General features: G+C 34.9%; 1 protein-coding gene across 1 annotated transcript; it reads left to right on the forward strand.

Annotated features, from left to right (window-relative positions):
- Positions 1 to 1037: 1037 nt before the first annotated feature.
- LOC107782411 (uncharacterized) lies at positions 1038 to 3721 on the forward strand. The gene is made up of 2 exons (XM_016603296.2): positions 1038 to 1613; positions 2785 to 3721. The coding sequence occupies exons 1-2, from the start codon at positions 1140 to 1142 to the stop codon at positions 3427 to 3429; spliced, it is 1119 nt and encodes a 372-aa protein (XP_016458782.1). The 5' UTR covers positions 1038 to 1139; the 3' UTR covers positions 3430 to 3721.
- Positions 3722 to 11161: the final 7440 nt, after the last annotated feature.

Here is an 11161-nt window from a genome sequence, read left to right on the forward strand (position 1 = left end):
TCGAAAATGAGATTTTCACGGTACCAAATTTTCAAAATTTTTAGAAAATTTCTCTTTCCCCCACTAACAAAACTGCAACATTTGTTTTTACGTGAAATGCATGTCCAAACATAATTTCAAATTCCAAATACCATTTTCAACTTAACTCCAAATACTACTTTTTGTTTTTGGTTGCAAAAATTATAATTTTTATGTCCAAACGCCTACTTATATATCTATAGCCAAAAAACAGAAATAAAAATTGATACACAACTTGTAGGAAGAAGAAAGAAAAAAAAGACTTTTCCACTTTTACAGCAAAACTTCTTAAATGATGTTAGGTGTATCAGTAAACTAATCTTGATAATGTAATATATTGACTGAAATCTTTTGCAGAGACCCAATTTATGACATAAAAGCGACAGATCACCATCACCTGTACTATTATTATTAATTTTTTTGGGTCCTTTTTTCTTCCTTTTGTGTGTTTCATTTTTTTTATACCATCTCCCGTCCATCCTAACAGTCATTTAACAGTAGGTCTTAAGTTAATAGAGTTGACTAAAGTCAATATCTTAGGGTAAACAGTTTTGGAATTATAATTTAAAAATTCATATATGTTCGTATGATAATTTTAAACGTGTACGTATGTTCGGATTAGGATCCGAGAGGCTGGGATGCGATTCGGCAAAACTGCATGAAAATTAGAAGCATAAGATTCATAAATTTGACTTGAAAGTTGGTTTTGTGTTGCAGTACTTTAATTTGTGTTTTCAACCGTTGGACAAGTTCATATAGAGTATTTGAACTTGTTGGAATAGTTTAGAGGTGACCGAGGGGCTAGAATGAGTTTCGACGTATTAGATTTCATACCTCTTATTATAAGAGTATTTGTCTGAAATATCATTTATCTTTCTCTAAATATGTCACTTAAAAACACTTTACTAATTGGAATAATAAAAGTAAATCTGAAAAATAATAATAAATACTTCTAATTTTTCTAAAAAATCAAGTAAGCGTCCTAGACATACATTATTTGCAGATAATATTTTCAAATCAACATTTATTTTTTAATTTTGTCTATTATTTTTAACTTCCCAATTTACCTATATATAAAGGTACATACTCAACTAGTGTATTGCACTCAAGTCTCTTAAAAGATGGCAACTTGCAATGGAAATGGAGCTGCAGAATTTTCCTCCAAATTGCAAGTTGAAGCAATCCAAACTGTGATACCAATGAAGATAACCGATCCACGGTTATCAAGGCGAATCGCGGTATCTGAAAATTTTTGCTCGGGCGATTTGCAAAGGCGATTTCACATGGTGTTGTACTATAACAAAGCATCAGAGGCGGATTCAGGATGGATAATTGCGGGTTGGTTTAAAGAGTCACTAGGAATGGCAATAGTTGAAAGTCCATTATTTGGTGGAAGACTAAGGAAATTAGAGGATAATAATGATTTGGAGTTGGTTTCAAATGATTCTGGTGTTAGATTGGTTGAGGCTAATGCTCAAATAAATATGGCTGATTTTATTGATCTCAAAAACAAGGAAAATGTAGAAACTGAGCTTGTCTTTTGGGAAGATATTCATGAAACAAATCCTCAGTTTTCTCCCCTTTTCTATGTCCAGGCAAGTTCAATTATATACTTAGCATAGTGATTAAATTCTTGTTAATTAATGTCACAAGATTCTTGTCCATGTTTTATTTATAATTGTGGTATTCGGATCAACTTATATGCACTTGACTAATTTTATGGTGTATTTGTACCTTCTACTAGCACAAATATCGAGTAACTCTATCTATTAAGACTTTAAACATCTGAAAAGAAATCACATAGTGTTTCACAAGATTCTTGTCTGTCTAGGGATGCCAAATTTGGCCCAAGCCTAATTGACTCACCCAACCTGTCCAAGGTTGGGCTGGTTATTGACCCGCTCATTTATTGAACTCAACTCATCTTGATCCAACCCATCTCAGGTTGATTTTTAGCCTAAATTGATCAATGAGTTACTTTGCTCAAAATATCATAGAAATAATTTTTGTTTTGTTTGATATGTTATACATCACCATAACAAAAGAAAAAAAATCTTATTTAATAATTATACAATTCATAAGAAAATAACATATATTATTTAAAGCTTGATAAGTATTGGGCGGGTTGGGTTACGACCCAAATTTTAGCCCATCTTGACCCAATTCATCTCAGCCCAAGTAACTTTTGGGCGGGTCAATGACCAGCCTATTTATTGACTCAACCCATTTTAACCCGCCCCAAATCAGTCCAACCCGTCCATTTGACACCCGTATCTATATCAATTTACATAGACAATATAAAGATTTTTTGGCACTATCAAAATACTTTAACTTGTTGTAGTAAGTAATTTACCTCATTTTATCCGTTACTAATTTCACATTTTATGGACAATTTCTTGAAGTTACTTTGTAGATAACCTAATATTATAAGAATTCTTTTCCATTATCTATATATTTTAACCTATTGTAGCAGGTAACCTATCTTATATTTTATCTACATAAACCAATTTTATTGAATATATTACTTATAATTATCTTTGCAGCGATATGATGCTTGTTCTAATTGCTACTTATTTAGTAATTTTATTAATACATATGCATGGTCTGAGCCAAAGTCATTGATTCCGATAGTTCAAAACCTATAACTTGTGCAGTACATTCACCTTTAACTCTTCCAATAATAATAGTCACTTAAAATTATTAAAAGATGTAGGAACGTTGGTAATACACTTTTCAATTTTAACCTTTGAAATAACTATTTTTCAGGTGACAAATTTCAAGTGTGGAGGATATTCAATTGGGATAAGTTGCAGCCTTTTTCTAGCAGATCCTTTTGTCATGACAAGTTTCTTGAAAAATTGGTCCCAAATTCACAACAATTTGATCTCACAAATTGATGCACCAAAAATTCCAGCATTTTACACTCCAAATCTAAGAAAAGTTGGCTTTTTACCAACTATATCAAGTAGCTTAACCACAAGAAATCAAACCACTCAAACTCTAATTTTCAAGATTCCCAAAAATCTCTTGAAAATTAATGATAAATTCCTCAAAAATCTTGCATCAAAATGTGTTGGAGAAACAGAGGGAAAACTTGGTAAACAATTGTCTTCAAAATTCACTTTGTTTGTGAAAGAGAGTACTAACTCTGAGAATGTTATTAGGGTGGAAACTTGTATTAGAGAGGAGATAATTAAGGAAGAATGTGAATTAATAGCTAAAAGTGGTGGATTAATTTCAGCAAGTTGGGATGATTTGGAAGGTGATAAAGTGAGTTTTAATGAAGGAAATAAGGCTGTTAATATTTCATGTTGGATTATTAATGTAGAAAATCAAGATCTTGTGATGATTACTCCATCTCCTGATGAAGACGGCTCTCAACTAAACATTATAATTACAGTTACTAATTAGATTTTTATAACCGACTCCAATCTGTCTGGGAATGAAGCGTTGTTATGGCTGCAAATGAAATTCTTGAGAAAGGTTGAAAAAGATGTACTCATTTTCTCCACCCTAACCCTCACTAAGAAAGAAAAAAAAAGAAGAGAAATCTTTGCTCTTTTTTTTTTGCTCTTATTATTTTGGGGTTTTGGGGGACATTGGTTTTCTCTTTAGTAGTTGTTTTCTCTTTAGTAGTGGTTGTGCTATGTTATTTAGCAAATATTCTGTTATATTCTTCGAAATGAATACTTCCTTTTGATTGTTTTTGGAAGTCCAAGCTTTTGTTTATCTCTAGAAGAATATAGCTGTCAAAACCACTAGATAAAAGGTTTACTTTAACATTAATACTCCTCAACATGGCTCGATTTGTACTGGGGATAAAAGGATAATTAATTCCGAAATTAAATTTGAGATAAGTTTATCTCACGTTTGGTTGGGATAAAATTACGGTATAACTAATCCTTGAATTAGTTATTCCGAGATTGTAGTATTACTTTTATCCTTATGGGATAATAGGATAATAATTCCGGAATAACTAATTCCAATAGTTAATCCTGTAATAACTTGTTTCCCAACCAAACGACCTCTAAGTTCACAATTTTGTAAAGAGTTTAATTTAAGTGCACGAATTATTTAACGGGAATCTTACATAAATATCCCAAATAAGTCCTAACTTACCAACCTCTAACCATTAATCATACACTTACCAAAACTAGCCAAGCACATATACAAATTGAAAACCCAAATAAATAAAGTTCTTTTTCTTCAAGAATCACACGCAAAGATCTCCTTCCGTATTTTTAAGTGTGATCAGCAACATTAGATGCAAGACGGAAAGAAAATTCATGGATGAGGTAGCAAACAAGGTGATGAAATACAAAAAAATATATATACAAGATTCCAAAAATCTAAGTAAAAATGATCTTTTTAATGGGTATGGTTGAAATTCATTGAGAACATATAGATGAGTCAAAATACAAAATCTGAGGAAGATTGAAGGTGATTTGATATCAAAATTCGTAGTTAAAATCGAGTTCAAAAAATACTTCTGCGACACATGTATCACGCATGTATCACACACACAGGTATACATGGATATACATGTGTTACATATGATACATATGTGATACACAAATGATATACATATCATTTTTTTCATATTCATCTTTTAATTCGAATTTTCAATTCAAACCACCTCAAAACTTCACCAAATCATGCAAAAACTGAGATTCAAGCCCCTTAAGATGTACCCAATCCAATCTATTTTAATAAGACCCACTAAAAAAAAAGCAAAAAATTGACTTTTTTTTTACTACAATAACTAATTTGCTAATATTAATAATATTTTATGAATTTACTAATTTTTGTAATAAACTACTTATAAATGGACATACATGATAGTTTCCCTTATTTAATTCTATTTTACATGAGAATGACTTATACAGGATATCCGTACCTAATATATTCGTGCTTACCATACACATGCAAATGGGATGGCAATGGTATTTCTGTGGTGGACGAGTGAGTAACGCATAACAATCTATTTTTGGAATGGAAACAACAGATAAAAATGCCTTATGGAATGTTGTAGACTTAGGAATAAAATTCACCCAAAGAGGAATTCTCATTTGATTAGCAATTGGTGAAACAACTTACCAAAAGATTGTCCAATGCTTTTCATTTGACCTTTCATAGGAGCTTAAAGAATCCCAAGTTACAATACAAAGTATAGTCAGACCTCTTTATAACAATATTTTTATATAACAATCATTCACTATGACAATCAAATTTTCCTCAGAATCGATTTTTAAGTTATATTTTATCTCTCTATAATAATTTTGTTGCCTATAACAACAACAACTATATTTATAGCAGAACGTTCTTTGTAAAATTACCCTTCCATAACAATCATGTAGAATCTTTAAGATTACTAATAGTAATTCTAGAAATATGCACACAATCTTTTTCATTGAACAAAGTTTATATCATGTATATGATATAAGTTTGAAGATTTGCACATGATATCTTTTCCATTGAATAAATTTCAAAAAAATATTTAGATAGAAGATTTAATTGTTAAGCTCTTAGATTGTCTACAAAGTAAAGCTATCAGATACCTTTTGCTGAAAATTTGGACGCGCGCTAATTCAAATGTTATATCGTTAGCAAGAGAATGAAATCTATGAAACAAGCTACAATTACAAAGTTCTTGAATCAATCTTTAAAAAAATTATTTTTCTAAGTAGCTTTTAAATGTGTGCATAAGAGTTTAAATCTTTATACATTTATTTATGAAATATGCATATCTTTTGAGATTTTAAATTTGAATAATTTTCTTATCTTTTATATGTAACATTAAAAAAAGAAAAATAATTAATTTTTAAATAATTTTTTTATATATAACAACCAAAAAATATTAAAACATCAAATGTTCTTATAGGTGTATAACAACCATTCACTATAAAAGCCAAAAAATATTGAAACAAGTGAGACTGTTATATAAAGGGTTGATTGTAGTTCTCACCATAATATACGAGTTTATTATTCTGCATGAGTTAAGTGAGCTTATGCTTGGTCTACAATGAAGCACTACACCAACATAAACATGTCAATTTGAGCCATGGCAAATGAGTTCAGATTAATTTTATTATTTTCTTAGCTTGAATCGAGACTTCTGGTTAAGAGTGAAGGATCACATCCATCATATCCGACCTTTTGGTGGTACGAGTCCGACTTACAATACTTCCTCATGCTTGAGGGTTATGGGCTATCTAGCGGTCCTATCGTATTCTTCAACAGATTCAACTTCTTAATTTATCTAGTTTACTAGTTAACCAGAATATAAATATGACCAGCATGCTCCTGCAGTACTAATCGACTATTCAAAATATATCAACCCTTTATTTAGTGAATCTATCAACAATGAATAAAGCACATCATTCAACTGAGCAAGACTATTAGATATATCCCTATTCTAATCACGAAATTATTCAGCTCAATGCTCTTTGCAACCTAAAATTTTCTCTCACGAGTTCAACACTAGATTCGTAGATAGTATTTAATTGGTGATTAAGCAATCAAATAAATAAGCATAGGATTGAACAAATAAACTAATACGGCATATTAATAAGCCAAATCAATATTCAAACAACAATAGTCATGAAAGAACCAAAATTCTAGAACGTGAAGTTTAACTCCATATAGACATGGTAGTTGATGGATATAAATTATTCATGTAATTTCATATGTAAAAAATAAGTTTTAAAATTAAAATATGAATAATGATATCCTATCCTCGCATATTTTCTAACAAATATTGTAGGAAGAAGAAATTATGAAAAAGAAGAAAAAAAGGCTAAAAGACAAGAGAATGAAGGAAAGCCACAGTTGCGCACATCATCTTCATATTCACAATTGTGGAATATACATATGGGCTTATGGAAAGAGATAATTAAAGATGAAAAGGAGCATAGTTGCATATGTGGAACCTATATACACAAGGTCACATTCACATACATGGAACATACATGTCGTAAAGACCCGACCGGTCGTTTTGAGCTCTAGCATGTTGTTCGGCAGTTTGAGGCCTGAGTAGCTTCACTTCAGGTATTATGACTTGTACGTGTGGTCAGAATTTAATTTCGGAAAGTTCGGGATTGATTTGGAAAGAAAATTTTAATTTCGGAAGCTTTAAGTTGGAAGAATTGGCTAAGATTTTACCTTTGAGTAAACGACTTCAGAATCGGGATTTGAAGGTTCCAATAGATTTGTATGAAGATTTCGGACTTGAGCGTATATTCGGGTTGAGTATCAGATCACGCGGGAGCATTTCAGCGCGTATTATAGAAGGTTGGCATTTTAAAGGTTTAAGAATTTCATAAGTTTGGTTTGAAGCGGATTTTGATGTTATCGATGTCTGTTCGGGGTTCCGAGCCTTGGAATAGATTTTTTATGTTATTTGTGACTCGTTTGCGAAATTTGAAGTCATTCCGGATTGATTTGATATGTTTCGGCATACGATACAGAATTTGGAAATTTATAAGTTTGATTCGAAGCGTGATTCATAATTTTGATGTTGTTTGACGTGGTTTAAGGCTTCGACTAAGTTCATATTGCATTTTGGGACGTGTTGGTATATTTGGTTAAGGTCTCGAGGGCCTCGGGTGGATTCCACATGGTTAACAGATTGATTTTTGGACTTAAGAAATGCTAAAGCTGGGCACAGCTGGTGTGATCGCTTCTGTGATGTCTTGTTCGTAGAAGCGACATCGCAGAGGCGAGGTCGAGCTCGCATAAGCAAAATGGGAAGGGACTGGCATTGGCTACAGGTGCGAAGATTTACCCGCATCTGCATGACCATAGAAGCAACCTAGTGGTAGCAGAAGCGGTAGAGAGTGAGGCAGGCTGGAGGCGCAGGTGCGAGGTTTGTGTCGCACCTGCGGGACCGTAGAAACGGATTCTTGGTCGCAGGTGCGACTCCGCAGAAGCGGAGTCCTGTACGCAGATGAGAAGGCAGGGGGGCTGAAGGGAGACCGCAGAAGCGGTATTTTGGCCGCACTTGCGGAACCGCAGAAGCAGTCAAGTAGCCGCAGGTGCGAGAGGTCGTTGGACAGTGTGTTCTTTTAAGAACGGAATTTGGCCCCTCTTCTTTTATTTTCACTTGGTTGGGGCGATTTTGGAGAGCTTCAAGGGGAGATTTTCATCAAGCAACGCAAAGTAAGTGATTTCCACCTATTACAAGTTAAATACATGGTTTGTATATGGATTTAAACATGAAAATTAGTAGAAATTTAGAATTTTTGGTAGAAAACCTAGAATTTGGCATTTTTAGATTTTCACCACGAAATTGGACATGGAATTTGGAATAAGTTATATATTTTAGTTCGCGGTGTTATGGGTAAAGTTTATCTTCGAATATTTTTAAAATTCGGACACGTGGGCCCGAGGGTTGATTTTATCGATTTTTCGAGCGGAGTTGGGGATTGTTATTAATTGATTAACTATGGGTAATATAGTATATATTTATAGATTTGCACATTTGTTTGGCTAGTTTTGAAGAGACGGTCATCGATTTGAGGTGTTTGAGAGGCGTTGGAACCGGTTTTGGAACTTCGGAGCGAGGTAAGTCTCATGTCTAACTCTGTGAGGGGCAAACAACCCCTAGGTGATGTATTTGTTATGTGCTACTTGTTGCGGGGGCTACGTACGCACAAAGTGATGAGATTCCGTGCGTAGCTAGATTCATGTTATGTCCGGGTAGACTTAGGTTCCCGCCATGCTATAACAGTACTATTTGAGTTGTCTCTTGCCTATTAAATTCTTTTATTTTACGTTGCGACTTGAGACTAGACTTGTGTAGGGTGATATACTTGCTATTGTAGATATTCAACGGGCTTCACGATTAGCCGCAAAATAATTGTACTCCTCTTACGAATTTCTCCCACGTTATGTGTTCTCATCGAAAGGTTTCCCTTAAAATATATAACTGACACGTCTATTCGTGAGTGGGGTTAAGGAGCCGTCAAAACTTCTTATTCTAATGGGATCGGGCTGTTCACCTCAGCAGGATAGATACATCTATGGTTCATGCCGTTCAACCCTCGGCAGTACGCACATTATGATTGATCGAGTCGTACGCCTCAGCAGGATTATGTACCACACTCTCATGGGAGAGGGCCGTTTGCCTCGACAATAAAATAGATGTATCTATGGTTCGGCAATGTTATGATGGATCGGGTGGTACGCCTCGACATTTCTATAAAATACTCTTATGAAATCATGCGTAATAATTGGCAAGAAGCCAGCATATCTGTGAGCTTTTTCGAATTGAACTGTGACGACCTATTTGGTAAGGTCAAATATATATATACTCCGATTGAGGAGCTAACTACTAGCTGAGAGTTTGAGTCATTGATGAGATGAGGATTGTGCCACGTATTATACTTGTTATTTCGCTTATTACTCTAACTCACACGTGTTTACTTCTATTGTATCTGTCTTATTGGACCACTAGTAAGTGTTGATGTCGACCTCTCGTCACTACTTATCTGGGGTTAGGCTAGATACTTACTGGGTACGCGTTGATTTACATATTCATGCTACACTTGCTGCACTTTTTGTGCAGGTACATATATGCCTGGTGGTCTTTTTGGCGCCGAGGTGTAGCTATTGCGGGGACTTTACCGTGAGCTATATTTCATGTTACGATCCGCCTGCAGCCTACAGAGTCTCCATCAGAGTTATTTATATTCTCCTATCTAATTTGTATTCCAGACAAATGTTGTATTTTATTATATTTCCTAGTTGATGCTCATGCACTTGTGACATCGGGTTTTGGGGGTTCCTACGGGTTGTTCATTATTGTAGTTCGTGTAAATATTACCCTTTACCCTGTAAATTCTATTTCATATTATTTAATTAATGAAAATTATGATATCAAAATACTAAAATGAGTAATTAAGTGATCAACTACCATTGGCTTGCGTGACGGCGGTGTTAGGCGCCATCACGACCTTTACTGGATTTTGGGTCGTGACAACTTGGTATCAGAGCGCTAGGTTCACTTAGGTCTCACGAGTCATGAGCAAGTCTAGTAGAGTCTTGCGGATCGGTACGGAGACGTCTGTACTTATCTTCAAGAGGCTACAGGGCTGTTAGGAGCACTTCCTCTCTTGATTCCTCATCGTGCGATTTGATTTCTTTGAGGCTCGTGACTTTATATCCTTCTTACTCAATCTTATGCGACGCAAAGCGCTTTTTATCAATTGGACGTCGAGGAGTTGTAGTGGTACCGCAGACGTGGTGCAGGATGTTTTCCATGCCTATTCAGGCAGACGATTATCGTCATCTTGCAGAAGGATGTTCTTTTGTTCCAGCTCAGTATTTGTATTTTCTATGATTTTGAGACTGTGCACGGATTGCTATGATGTTTATGCGTTGTTATCGCACAATGTTGGTGTAATGGTAAGGTGCTCGTTTATGTGTTGAGGCAGTCAATGGCTTGAAGAGATGATTTCTCAGTGCATGATTAATGGGTTCAGCATTTAATTCCAGCAGAGGAAAGGCAATCGGACTATATATGTCCAAGTTTGGTTGATGAAGTAACGAGACTTGATATTTTCGAGCGTGGTGAAATTTTCATTTTGATGCGGTATCGCCATCATTGTTTGAATGCATTACGGTTCGCCGGTGTTACGGTCTTCTTGGATTTTGCCTTCGAGGCAGGGTGTTGTGAAATGGTGCCTGAGGGGCGGTTGTCATAGATAGCGGTGTGCAGCGGTTCAGAATCGAATTGGTATTTCTAATGTTGATGGCTTGAGGAAGATGATCTTCTAGGAGGTTTAGAGTTGGTAGAAATTCCTTAGTTCTGGTGCTACATGTATGGATTTGATTTGAGGCAACATTCATGCGGCGAAGTATGAGGAAGGACATGGCGGGGGTGTCTCGCAGCGGATGAATTACTAGCAGGTCAAGCATGAGAAGCGGAGGTCGAGAAGTTGCTTAAAGGAGATGGTTTGACCGAAGTGAGAGATTCTGTGGAGGACTAGCCGCGTGCCTTGAGAAAGTGTGGAATAGTTTGGGAATCGTGATGGAAGGTGATTTGATCTATGAATTTTATTTGGAATGATGGTTACTCTACGAAGAAAGATTGAATATGGCAGAAAGGAGTTTGCTTGAAATGAAGAGGGGTATGAAGATTTGA

This window comes from Nicotiana tabacum, chromosome 15 (genome assembly GCF_000715075.1).
Source record: "Nicotiana tabacum cultivar K326 chromosome 15, ASM71507v2, whole genome shotgun sequence".
Classification (NCBI taxonomy): Eukaryota; Viridiplantae; Streptophyta; class Magnoliopsida; order Solanales; family Solanaceae; genus Nicotiana; species Nicotiana tabacum.